Source organism: Phyllobates terribilis, unplaced genomic scaffold (assembly GCF_046119375.1).
Source record: "Phyllobates terribilis strain yellow unplaced genomic scaffold, ASM4611937v1 Scaffold_5__5_contigs__length_657084704, whole genome shotgun sequence".
Classification (NCBI taxonomy): Eukaryota; Metazoa; Chordata; class Amphibia; order Anura; family Dendrobatidae; genus Phyllobates; species Phyllobates terribilis.
Genome location: NW_027362765.1, coordinates 173,310,931 through 173,324,880, shown reverse-complemented (window position 1 = coordinate 173,324,880; position 13,950 = coordinate 173,310,931). Strand labels below are relative to the sequence as shown.

Genomic DNA, 13,950 nt, shown 5'->3' with positions numbered 1-13,950 from the left:
AGCTGTATGACAATGACTGTTGTTATAGTACATTCATACTGACAGCACAGAGCTGTGTGACAATGAGTGTTATCATAGTACAGTCATACTGACAGCATAGAGCTGTATGACAATGTGTGTTATCATAGTACTGTCATACTGACAGCACAGAGCTGTATGACTGAGTGTTATCATAGTGCAGTCACCCTGACAGCACAGAGCTAGCTGTATTACCATGAGTGTTATCATAGTACTGTCATACTGACAGCACAGAGCTGTATGACGATGACTGTTGTTATAGTACAGTCATACTGACAGCATAGAGCTGTATGACAATGTGTGTTATCATAGTACTGTTATATTGACAGCACAGAGCTGTATGACTGAGTGTTATCATAGTGCAGTCACCCTGACAGCACAGAGCTAGCTGTATTACCATGAGTGTTATCATAGTACTGTCATACTGACAGCACAGAGCTGTATGACGATGACTGTTGTTATAGTACAGTCATACTGACAGCATAGAGCTGTATGACAATGTGTGTTATCATAGTACTGTTATATTGACAGCACAGAGCTGTATGACTGAGTGTTATCATAGTGCAGTCACCCTGACAGCACAGAGCTAGCTGTATGACCATGAGTGTTATCATAGTACAGTCATACTGACATCACAGAGCTGTATGACAATGACTGTTGTTATAGTACATTCATACTGACAGCACAGAGCTGTGTGACAATGAGTGTCATCATAGTGCAGTCACCCTGACACACACACATGTATTACATTGGATACGCTGTATAAAACAGGAGGCTGTGCGAGGATTGCTGCAGGTGACAGCAGTGACGCCTGTACAGACGACGTACGCACTTTATAGGACACCATCAGCCAGATGTGTGGCACAGGACTGATGGAGGGGCTCATGGCACTGCCCTATGGATATGTCCGGCTCAGGGCCAGTGTGATATGGAGACTGTTACTGAAACAATGCCATACACAGAAGTGAGCGATGAAGGAGCGGAGCCAGCGACCATGAAATCAGCAGGACAATAGACAGAGCCAGGGCTGTAGTGATGAAGGCACTTTCCTGTGGTGGGGCATGAGGGGCTGCAGATGGGTGGGTGCAGAAGGCGACCATTGTCTGAGAACCCAGGATCTGAGCTTGTGCATGGTATTTTATTATCAGTAGCCCAGCAATGTTGTGCAATGCCGGCCCTCTATAGCATGAAGCTGTTTATACTAAGCAGCATGTATCAGATCACAGGAAACTCTGTATACACCACACCCCATGTAATGTGATAAATAGGACAAGAATAGGACCGGCCGAGCTTTCCTTTCATATTGTGCTGGATGTGAGGGTGTGATCACTGCACGTATTGTGTCTGAGGCCTCCACATCTCTGGAAACAAGGTCGTACAGCTGAGACTAGGTATCATTTAATGTTTGAGTTTTAGGATGATTAAAATGCATGAAAGACAGAGCATCCATGTGTAGTGACATAATTTACAAGGGGTGTGGTGAAAGCCTGGAGTCCAGCTCTACCCCCACCCTCCTCTCCCCTCAATGTCTGTGCCAGTCGGGCATTGTTTGCAGCTGTGTCCTTTGGGCCCTCGCTCTTTCATTACTCCTCCCATGGAGATCAGCTGTATGTGGAATTGACTCATTTCCAGGATGTCTCTGTCTGTCACGACCCCAGCCCCCCAATCATGTCATCATCCCAACAGTATGTCTGCTGGGTGAAGGTAAATCAGTTTAGAAAGGAGCAAATAATTTATAAAAAAAAAAAAAAGCTGTGAACATCAGCTGATGCTCTGCCAAACACAGCAGTGATCCTACAAGTCTAGATTCTATGTTCTTGGTGTATATACAGACGAGATCCGGTGTCATGGGTGTATATAGATGCCATCTTGTGTGTGTATGTATGTGTGTATTCAGGAAGAAAGTAGTTTGTCAGTCCATGTGCCGTTAAAAGGGTCTATGTTATAAAAGTAGATTTGAGCTGCAATACCACACACTGAAAACTGACACTTTTCTGTGATTTTGGACAATCCCTTTAAACCTTAGGACTGGTGATTGGGTTCGGCAGTGCATTTCCTTGTCATGGAGACGTTGTCTTGGGATCCTTTAGTTCTGTAAAAATGGTCTAGGATTAACCATAGCCATGCCATAAGGATCCATGCACCAAGATTATGATAATTCTAGGTATTCTGGCCAGTTTGTACGAACAATCCCACTAGCAACCCACCAGACTAAATCGGCAGCTAAAACACTTCATTAAAAAACAAACCACAGGGTCATTCACTTGCACAAAATGTCAAAAGATTAGCCAGATTCAGCCGATCATGCCGCACACATTTAGTTTCAGCCAAAGAAACTTGCATGTATTTTACAAACTTTTTTCTGCCAATTCAGGCATCCTTTGACTGCCATGTATTTGCCACGTAACCGACTAATTGCCCCAAAGTTATTGGATATAAGACAATATGATAACGCCTATTACATTAAGACTTGATGCTGTGATCAAAGCAATGTTGCTATAGAAAATTGCTATGACAGTGAGATTAACAATTAAAGGGGCTGTTACAGCCTGAGGAAGCGATGTAATATCACAAGGATACACAATTACTTGCATATCGGTGGAAAGTCAACTTATAAGACCTCCACCGATCGCTAGAATATTTTCTTGGATGGCGCCATATTCATAAGTTACCACAGTTAAGCACCACCTTCTTGAGTGATGCTGTTCACTAGATTGTGTCTGGATGGGAGTGAGCAAATGGATAAGGGTTCTTGCAGTCAGACCCCCATTTGTCAGTTAGTGATGACATAAAATGGCAATATGCTATTACTTGTCCAGACCCCTTAAAGGAAATCTGTCACCAGGTTTTGCAACCTAATCTGAGAGTAGAATAATGTAGGGTCCGAGACCCTGATTCCGGTGATGTCACTTACTGGGTTGCTTGCTGTAGTTTTGATAATTTCTTTCTCATAAAACGGGATTTTATCACTAGAGGACTAGTAAACCTGCTGCAGTATAGTCCAACTTCAACTTCTTCCCCAGCACTGATTGTCAGCTTTCTGCCTATGCACAGTGTACACAGAAGGCTGCAAATCAGTGGTGTGTGTGAGGTTATACAGAGCTCGGCAGCAGAGAAAACTGTGATTTTATCAAAACTGCAGCAAGAAGCCCATTAAGTGACACATTGCTGGAATCAGGGTCTCTGCCCCTATATCATGCTGCCCTCAGATGAATTAGCAAAAACCTGGTGACAGGTTCACATTAATAACCAATAATTGATTGGGGTGTCTGTGGAAGAATATCAGCCACGTGTTGATAATGAGTAGTGAAATTGTAAGTAGTGATGATCGGGCGCCTGTACAAAGCCCACCCTTCTTGGTTTCAGCTGGAGTGTGTCTTGTCAGATATGTAAGTTCCAGTTATTACAGATATAAGGGTAGGAAACTGTTATAGAAATTAAAAAGCCAATACCTGAAGGTGGGAACATAGTGCTGTATGCGAGTGTGCCATCTCCTCATCTTTTTCTTCTTGTGGTGTTTGCAGGCCCCCTTAGCCCCACGAGATGGGGGTCGATTCAGCAGTTCCCCACCTCCTGAAGAGCCCTTATCATGGGTCGGACCCAGGACATTGATCATCAGGAAGACCCGGCAAGGATTTGGCTTCACTCTGCGCCATTTTATTGTATATCCACCCGAATCTGCAGTACATGCCTCACAACAGGTACAACGCAAACTACATTTACTTTACATATTATGTGTATTATTAGAACTGACGCTGACAATAAGGGGCCCTAATAAACACATCGTCCCTTTTACATTTTTTTCCTGAACAACCAATACTACTGATACTACTGATGAGTGGTAACAGCCCAGCTCTGTGTGAGTAAATGGGTCCTCGTCCAGTTTCCTTCTCGGGGGCTGGCAAGTGGCACTGTGTAGGCAAAACAGTGAAGGGGCTGCAGGACTGTATCAGGGCCGCAGCCTCTTGATTCCCAGGAACAGTGGAGGGCCCAGGATGACCATAAAGTGATGGCATATCCTTGCAACATACCAAGATGAGTATTAATAGGAAAAATGAAATTGCATTCATTACTGAACTTTCCTTTCCCCATCAGAACAAAGTTACTATTTTAATCATATTTCTACTCACGTAGAAATGTCAGAAGATTGGTATAAATCTTGGTGCCAGAAATCCTACTATTCACTAGAATCAGAGGCTTTTCTTGTCTGTAGGTTACATTTTGAAACCATATGAATATATGTAATTGACTTTGCAGTGTGACACATGGCTAGATTGTTAAAGGGAATCTGTCAGTAGGATCAAATTTCCTAAGGCAAGTATTTGGGCATGCAAGTCATAGAAAGTTGAATAAAATGATAGCTTGATATCTGCGATTTGAGGTTTTATTTTAGAGAAATCCACGTTTTTCTTAATATGTAAATGAGCTGTTAAGATCTATGGGCCAGACACAGATCTCCCTGAAAAATCTTCTTCCAGAGTTTATTTTAAATGAATGTTAATGTCGCCTTTCATTTAAAATAGTCTCTGGAGGCTGATTCTCAGTGTGATCTATCTCTAGCCCATAGATCTTAACAGCTCATTTACATATTAAGAAAAACATGGATTTCTCTGGAATAAGACTTCAGATCGCAGGTATCAAGGTATCATTTTACTCCGCTCCCTATGACCTGCATGCCCATATAAATGGAGGGTTGATCCTACTGACAGGTTAAGTATGCTGTTTTTGCATTCATTGTACTTTGTGCTTACATGCTCTCCTTTTCTTACAGGAAGAAAATGGCAGCGCAGGTACGTGTCCTAGATGCTGTATATACATTATATAGTTTCTAATCTGGTAAATATTTGGTTTACAAAAGTCGTCCGAACCTGCTGATTTTTGTGGGAGCGACAATCCTTCTGATGTGAATGGGGGGGCCTCCCAACTTCCTCCCGTCAGATGAGGTTGTGGAAAAGAAGGATAGAGTAATTAGAATTTCAAACCTGATCTTTTAGTTTTCAGGGGAGTTACACCTCTGCCAGAGCTGTCTGGCAGTGGCTTTCTCCTCTCTACCAGTTGATAACACATGACTTCTCGGCCGCGTCAATTGTGCATGTACATGGGAACGTTGGGAGGGATGGCCTTCTGCCAAATAAATGTACTAACGATAGTTGTCTCAAGTGTATGGCCAGATTTACACGAATGGGACTTTAGATATGTCCGAGCTGGCAGCGAAGTATGAGGCCGAGGAGTTGTCGACTGCAGTTTGATTGACTGGACAGAAGTGTCTATGATGCCTGTATGTATGTTACTTTGTATTGGCTGCACTCCTGTTTCTGTGCACTAGATTGGATTACTTATATGATTTTGCTATCTTCAAAATGTTATCTTCCTCCTTAAGCAGTTTATCCTTCTCCATCTACAAGTCTCTGTTCTTGTGCTGCATTTTAGAGTATCCCTCTGCATCCGGTCGTCTGGAACCAATGGACACCATCTTTGTCAAGCAGGTGAAGGAAGGTGGACCTGCCCAGCAGGCAGGATTGTGCACTGGTAGGTGATGGAATAAGAGTGGAGAGAATGTAATAATAGGGTTGTATGTTATATGTAGCAAGGGATGTATTTGGTTGTCATTAAGAGTTAAAAAGAGAAAACAAAGTAGTTTGACAATAAATGGCTTCACCCAACTTAGTGGAAAAAATGTTTTTTTTGTTATCATTCATATTCTCTGAAACAAGGCCAAGAAAGGAAAAATTCTGCTGGGGTATGTAAACTTTGGAGCACAGCTGTATTTCCATTTTGTAATGCAAGGCAATCGTATACGAAAAACAAGAATCCACACACTTTTACCCCTGTATCTCCCCAATATGGTTTCTTCTTATCAACCTATTTTCTTGCATAATTTTTTTAAAACCTGTAGAACAGGGGTGGGCAATTAATTTTCCCGAGAGGCCACTTGCGAGACCATGACTGTTGTGGAGGGCCGACCCAATTGGCTGAAATTAATTATTCTCAATATTAATATACTAATTACAATTCTAATTATTATTTTATATTTAGATTATCATTTAATATTGAGCAGAATTAAGTATGCTGACACCTCCCTATATACAGCATGAGCCCCCACACAGCCTGCCTATATACAGCATGAGCCCCCGCACTGCCTCCCTATACACAGCATGAGCCCCCACACAGCCTCCCTGTATACAGCATGAGGCCCCACACAGCCTTCATTATACAAAACATGAGCCCCCACACAGCTTCCTTATATACAGCATGAGCCCCCACATAGCACCCTATATGCAGCATGAGCCCCCACATAGCCTCCCAATATACAGCATGAGCCCCCACACAGCTTCCTTATATACAGCATGAGCCCCCACATAGCACCCAATATGCAGCATGAGCCCCCACATAGCCTCCCAATATACAGCATGAGCCCCTACACAGCTTTCAATATACAGCATGAGCCCCCACACAGCTTCCAATATACAGCATGAGCCCCCACACAGCCTCCAATATACAGCATGAGCCCCCACACAGCCTCCAATATACAGCATGAGCCCCCACACAGCCTCCAATATACAGCATGAGCCCCCACACAGCCTCCAATATACAGCATGAGCCCTCACACAGCTTCCAATATACAGCATGAGCCCCCACACAGCCTCCAATATACAGCATGAGCCCTCACACAGCTTCCAATATACAGCATGAGCCCTCACACAGCCTCCAATATACAGCATGAGCCCCCACACAGCCTCCAATATACAGCATGAGCCCCCACACAGCTTCCAATATACAGCATGAGCCCCCACACAGCCTCCAATATACAGCATGAGCCCCCACACAGCCTCCAATATACAGCATGAGCCCCCACACAGCCTCCAATATACAGCATGAGCCCTCACACAGCTTCCAATATACAGCATGAGCCCCCACACAGCCTCCAATATACAGCATGAGCCCCCACACAGCCTCCAATATACAGCATGAGCCATCACACAGCCTCCAATATACAGCATGAGCCATCACACAGCCTCCAATATACAGCATGAGCCCCCACACAGCCTCCAATATACAGCATGAGCCATCACACAGCCTCCAATATACAGCATGAGCCCCCACACAGCCTCCAATATACAGCATGAGCCCCCACACAGCCTCCAATATACAGCATGAGCCATCACACAGCCTCCAATATACAGCATGAGCCCCCACACAGCCTCCAATATACAGCATGAGCCCCCACACAGCCTCCAATATACAGCATGAGCCCCCACACAGCCTCCAATATACAGCATGAGCCATCACACAGCCTCCAATATACAGCATGAGCCATCACACAGCCTCCAATATACAGCATGAGCCCCCACACAGCCTCCAATATACAGCATGAGCCCCCACACAGCCTCCAATATACAGCATGAGCCCCCACACAGCCTCCAATATACAGCATGAGCCATCACACAGCCTCCAATATACAGCATGAGCCATCACACAGCCTCCAATATACAGCATGAGCCCCCACACAGCCTCCAATATACAGCATGAGCCATCACACAGCCTCCAATATACAGCATGAGCCCCCACACAGCCTCCAATATACAGCATGAGCCCCCACACAGCCTCCAATATACAGCATGAGCCCTCACACAGCCTCCAATATACAGCATGAGCCATCACACAGCCTCCAATATACAGCATGAGCCATCACACAGCCTCCAATATACAGCATGAGCCATCACACAGCCTCCAATATACAGCATGAGCCCCCACACAGCCTCCAATATACAGCATGAGCCATCACACAGCCTCCAATATACAGCATGAGCCCCCACACAGCCTCCAATATACAGCATGAGCCCTCACACAGCATCCTATATACTTTGTAAACATCCCATACACATATGAAAGAAAAAAAAAAACACATACTCACCTCGCTCCTATCCCCCTCGGCGCTCTGCTCCTGTGCATTCAGCAGAGTCTCAGCAGCAGCGCGATAAAGTGACGTCAATGCGTCTGCTGTCTCACACTCTGATTGGTGGAAGAAGGAGCCGATGGTGCCGTCCTCCACCAATGTATTCACCGCTATCTGCATTTTGAGGATGCAGAGAGCGGCGGACGAGCGGCAGAGAGCACGGTGCGACCCGTGGGCCACTGTTTTCGGCCCCTTGGCTGTCCCTGTCCACATCTGGCCCTCTGGCTATTTCAATGCGGCCCACGGGCCACACTTTACCCAGCTCTGCTCTAGAAAATTTTTACCTTTGTACCGTTTAAGTATCCCACTTGGTTCTTGCTTCACATCACACCTGTAGTACTTCACCCGTCTATTGCGCCATCTATGTTAATTGCCCATTTCTAGCCTTCTTAGTCTTGTCAGATTTTCTGAAATGATGCCAGGTCTTTCTAATTATTTCTTCCGTAGTTTTCTAACTTACTAAGGTTTTTTTTCTTCATATATATTTTCTATATCTTTCCTCCTGTTACCAACATTTCAGAATCATTTTCTTGGTAGGATAAAGTATTTTAGAAATAGCCCGTTGTTTTGCAGCTGTACCTGTTAATTGCCCGATATATCCAACAACCCAACTTTGGGATCTCTTGGCATCTTTACACCATATATTCTATGAAGCTATTCTATAACCTCTGAACAAAGGTCTTGCAGTGCCCCATACACAAAAAACATGTTTTAGGCTTCATACAGACGTCTGTTTTTGTTCATGTACCCAAAAAAATGGCACAAGTTTCATCAGTGCATTGGATCTGAGTGTCATCAGTGTTGGGTTCGTGGCACAGTTTTTACCATCAGTGGTTATTGCGTATAGATAACTAAATTATAAATCTTCTCCTACCCACTACAAGGTTACCTACGGACAGCACACGGCTGCCATCCGTGTGCTGTCTGTGATTCTCACTGACACACAGACTTATATAGGTAATTTTCATCCGTGATACCGGTACAAAAACATGTCTCCATGACTTTTGCATGGACACAGTCCGCATAAAAACACAGACATGTTAACAGCCTCAGAGACTGTAATGGGTACGTGCTCTATCTGTGAAAATCAAGGATAGAACATGGAAGTAAGTAACAGACATCTGAATGAGGCCTTAGATGTCCTTTTTGAGCCTTAAGCCTGTGTTTTGTGCTTCCTGGTTGACAAGCTGTTTGTTTTTCAGGTGACCGACTTGTAAAGGTTAATGGAGAGAGTATAATCGGGAAAACGTATTCACAAGTCATTGCCCTGATACAAAACAGGTGTGAAGTGTGGCATATTGAAGGGTGTGGGCAGAAAGTGCATGTCTATTTCAATGTCTGACTGCAGATTTATATATTAAATTTGTTATGTAACATTTTTTCACCCAGTGATGATGTGCTGGAGCTCTCCATTATGCCACGGGATGAAGACATACTACAGCTGGTAAGTGCCACACGTGGCAGTCTTATTCCACTGTTATGCATCCATCACAACCTCTGTTTGACATATGTATCTGCAGCTTTTATATGTATATGCTAAACGGAGGGCATAAAATGTGCTGTGGACCAGGGCTAAGTAATATTCAGTTATAGAGGAATATCATATATATGTACACTATTCAACGTCTTGATAAATATATTACCACTATCCGTAGGAAATAAATTAGCTATAACTGTCTGCTATCCCCAGCATTTACATGTGGATTGCAGTTGGGGTGTGCACTGGCTTTCATTTTCAGTCCTAAATCCAATTTATTGCCCTGTTTCCTGCTCCACCACCAATTCTAGGAGTGAGCTTAAAATATTCCCCTCAAGGACTGGCACCTCTTCTGCATAGTCAGCACTGACTACGGAGGAGCGGCACTAGTCCAGGAGGTATCAATTTTTGTTCTTTTTCTCAGCTCTTTGGTTCCATTAATAGTGGTATACAATAGTGGACAACCCTGTTATAATGTATTTGTTGAATACGCTATTACTGCTTTACATGGAGTCCCACTAAGTTTCTAATATATTTTTACTTCTATTTTCATCTTCAGGCATACTCGCAAGATGCATATCTGAAAGGGAATGAGCCATACCGTGGAGGAGCACATAGTATCCCCGAGCCACCCCCTGTGTTTTATCCATGGCGGAGTCAGCCACCTGAATGTTCTCCTGGGTATCCTGCAAGCTCCAGAGTACAGCGCTCAAACTATGAGGACTTTCCTTCCATCAGAAGCCCCATACATGGTGATGTACCGAGGAGCAGCCCTACTCATCATGACAGCTATTCCAGACCGCTTCCTAATCCTTTCCCTCCCCACAGACCCTACATGGGGTCACCATCCTCATCTGACAGATTCAGAGGACCAGGCCCTCCGTGTAATTCTGCATATGGTTGGACTTCACGCTATCAGCCAGAGCCTCCAATTAAAGCTCCTGTAGACTCTTGGGAGCAGACAGCTAACCCCCGCTGGGTGAGTCATTGGGAGAGACAGCAAGCATTGTGCAACTGGATGTCTCAGCAGACCCCTCATAGGAGGGGTTCTGCTTTACCCCCAAGAAGACGCAGTGCCTCACAAGATCGCCTAGGAGAAGTCTCCCATCCTAATAACTGGCCTCATAGTGTGTCACAAGATACTCTCCACCATCCTCCTGATAATGATTCTTGGGGTCATCGGGCACAGTCAGATAATTTTCTGGCCCATTATGGAAGATCTATGGAGAAACTGGAGTTGAATGCTTTAATATCTCCTCCTTATGAACGCTCTGTGTGGTCTTCAGACAGACCCCCACGGACAACACAAGCAGTGTCATGTCCACCTGTAAGTCAGACTGTGCCATCTGGCCCTAGGGATGTAGCCAAGCCTCCAACCCAGCACTCTAGTTCTGGGGATTCAGGGTACATTGGGTATCGGAGTTATAGTCCATCTTTTCAGCGTCGGACTGAGCTGCTTCATGCTTTTTCCTTTAGGGAGACTGCATTTAGTGGCTTTCCTACATTTAGGACAGCACAATATCCAAGTTCTCCCCCATCCCCAACAGAAAGGAGAGAGCCATCTGTGAGTGTCAGCTCCACAGATGACAGTAGTGCCACGGAGGAGAGAAGAGAGGAGGTAGTATTGAGGCAAAAGCCTCCATCAGGGCGCAAGCCACCAGCAGCTGCTCGCCAAGTTAATGTTCTCTTTCCTGAGGAAAGCAAGGGCTTGGAGTACTCACCTTCTGCTGGCAGTGAGGAGACAAGCAGTGAACGACCATTGCAGAGGATACCACCCTTACCATTTTCTGAGGAGCCTCTAGCATCGATCCCTTTTATTGGTAAGACTGCATTAATTGATTTGTTTGTTACTAATGCATTCATCTGACAATGAATCTTCAAGAAGTTTTCCAATAATAGACCTTTCTTCAATGAGCAGGTCCATCTGATTATAACAGCAGGATGACCTCTCCTGCATGGACACCTCTCTGTTAACATTTCAGTTATGTCGGCTTACATATATGTGATTTTTTTGTTGTTGTTATTATAGGACTTTTCACACATCCAATATAGTAGTAAATCTGCATCATTCTAATTTTAATTCTTTACAGATGAGCCAACAAGTCCAAGCATTGACCTACGAGCCAAACATGTCCCTGCCTCCTGCGTGGTATCCAGCGCCATCAACTCTGCCCCTGTGATCTCCGACAGTCCTTCTTCCCCAACATTTAGCTTTTCCATCGGTCGCCATTACTCACAGGATTGCAGTGAGTGCCCTCATTGTGTATTTCAATGCTGGTTCACTGGCTAGCTTATTGACATTTGTCAATATGGGGAAATTAATCATGAGAACAGAAATGGTTAAACAAGTATTAAAAGTACAGTATATTTAAATTGTGCATGACGTCCGGGCTGGATTTTAGCATTGGTGTTGTGCATTACCTGAGATGCTCAGTGTTGTGGACACGTACAGGGTGTAGAGTCCTGATTAAAAGGCTAAATATTGCTCCCTTTAGGCTGTGTGCCTACGATGCGTTTTTGGTTCTTTTTTTGGTGCGTATTTGCAGCGCTTAAACGCTCCAGAAACGCATTTCATACCTTATCCCATGACTTCCTATGACATTCTGCAAGTTCTGTGCAAATGGTCAGGATTTTTTCTGCGCAGATTTTACTCGCATAAAAAATACGGACATGACCAATTCTTATGCGTTTCTGCATGCGTATTTGCCTATTGGAAAAACGCATGCAAATACGCGTCAAAAACGCATGGAAAAACCGCATGCGTTTTTCTGCCAAGGAAATGCAGAAATGCTCAGGAAAATTTCTGCTTCATTTCTGCATAGTGGGCACTAAGCCTTAGGCTGCGTACCCACTATGCGGTTTTCAAGCGTTTCTGCCACGGAATTTCCGCAGCGAAAACACTTAAAAAAACGCTTGGTAATACGTGCCCCATGGTCCTCAATGATAATCCGCATGTGCTATGCACATGCTGCGGAAATTTCTGCTGCGGATTATCATTGCGGAACAATACGCAGCATGTACATTCATTTTGCGGACACGCAGCGTAATCGCCGCCATTGACTTGCATTGGACCGCGTGACATCCGCATCACTGCATCTGCACATACTTATATCAGACGGTTCAATGTGCGGATGGTACCCAGGTCTGGAGGAGAGGAGACTATCATCCAGACCTGGGTACCATAGAAACTGTAAAAAAAAAAAAAAAGAATTTAAAATAAAGATTATACTTACCTTCCGATGTCCCCTGGTCTCCTCAGCGATGTGTGCGATGTGTTGGGCGGCTCGCGGTGGTGTGAGGACCTGACATGACGTCACTGAGTCATGTGACTGGTCACACGACTGCTGACGTCTGCGGTTGCGTGACCTGTCGTATGACTCAATGATGTCATCGCAGGTCCTTCACACCACCGCAGGAGACCGGACGGAGCGGAGAAGGAGATCGCGGGCCATTGGAAGGTAAGTATAATCTTATTTTTTACCTTTCTTATTCTTTTTTTTAACTATTACTTGGTCACACTATATATGCCGGTTGCATGGATTTATATAGTGTGTTGTCAAGCACTTTTCCAAGTGATGCTAAAATCGCTTGGAAAAGCGCTTGATAACCCGCATGCAGAAATGCATGCAAAAACGCTTGACAAACGCTTCTACCTGGCGGGAAAAACGCATGTAAAATCCACATGCGTTTTACCTGCCAGGGAGAAGCGTAAAAAATATGCAGCATATCTGCATCGTGGGCACATAGCCTTACTGTAACACAATTGACCTGCAGCAGGAGCCTCTCCCCTCTCCCCTTGTCGGTAGGACATATAGATTGGTAAACCGCGCCCCTTGTTTAAGGCACACCTCCTCACCTAAGACCTAGCTCTTTAGACTCCCATACACATTTGCCTGAACCAGTCGATATCTGTCTGTCACATGTGCTCGGGGCATGTTAGATTTCTAACAGCAAGTCCTTTTGTTCCCCGGGAGATGAGCCACCGTTAGGGGAATCTGACAGCGGCTCTGTCATGGAAAACAAAGGAGCGCTCACCTATATATTGGGCACTCGAAGGAGATAGTTCTGTCTACAACTATCGTTCTGTTGATAACTAAAGGCGTCATACACGTTAAATAGCTGTCTTCCAACCAAAATTGGAACTATTCAGCAGAAAACTTTTGCACTGCAGGATTTACACAAGACGTATGTATGGCTTCAAGAACATGCAGAAAATCCTGCAGACTGACATGAAGCTAGACTATCTCCCGTTTAGTTTTATCATTCATTTCTAGGTTTACTGTTCCTTTAAGGGTGTATTTACATGAGACCATTTTGTCATGATATTGCTTAGGATTTTTACAGAAATTCTCTAAATTATAGCAAAGCCGTAACGTTTTTTAGTTTATTTGCTAAAGAGTTGTTGTAAAAGCACGCAGAAGTGTGAGTAATTCCTGAGAATGTCGTCAAACCAACATATTTCTTCAGCAATTTCTAACTACTGAAATCTGAGCTGGTT

The 13,950-nt window shown here is 44.4% G+C and overlaps 1 protein-coding gene across 4 annotated transcripts in view; it reads left to right on the top strand.

The window, feature by feature from the left end:
- Positions 1 to 13,950, top strand: part of ARHGAP23 (Rho GTPase activating protein 23) — a 109,415-nt gene that overhangs the window by 61,109 nt on the left and 34,356 nt on the right. For all 4 annotated transcript variants that reach the window (XM_073683469.1, XM_073683467.1, XM_073683466.1 and 1 more), the window contains exons 2-8: positions 3,543 to 3,719; positions 4,790 to 4,808; positions 5,449 to 5,547; positions 9,178 to 9,256; positions 9,365 to 9,419; positions 10,012 to 11,272; positions 11,543 to 11,698. In XM_073683469.1, the coding sequence (XP_073539570.1) occupies positions 3,543 to 3,719; positions 4,790 to 4,808; positions 5,449 to 5,547; positions 9,178 to 9,256; positions 9,365 to 9,419; positions 10,012 to 11,272; positions 11,543 to 11,698 (1,846 nt within the window). The remainder of the gene's footprint in view (positions 1 to 3,542; positions 3,720 to 4,789; positions 4,809 to 5,448; positions 5,548 to 9,177; positions 9,257 to 9,364; positions 9,420 to 10,011; positions 11,273 to 11,542; positions 11,699 to 13,950) is intronic.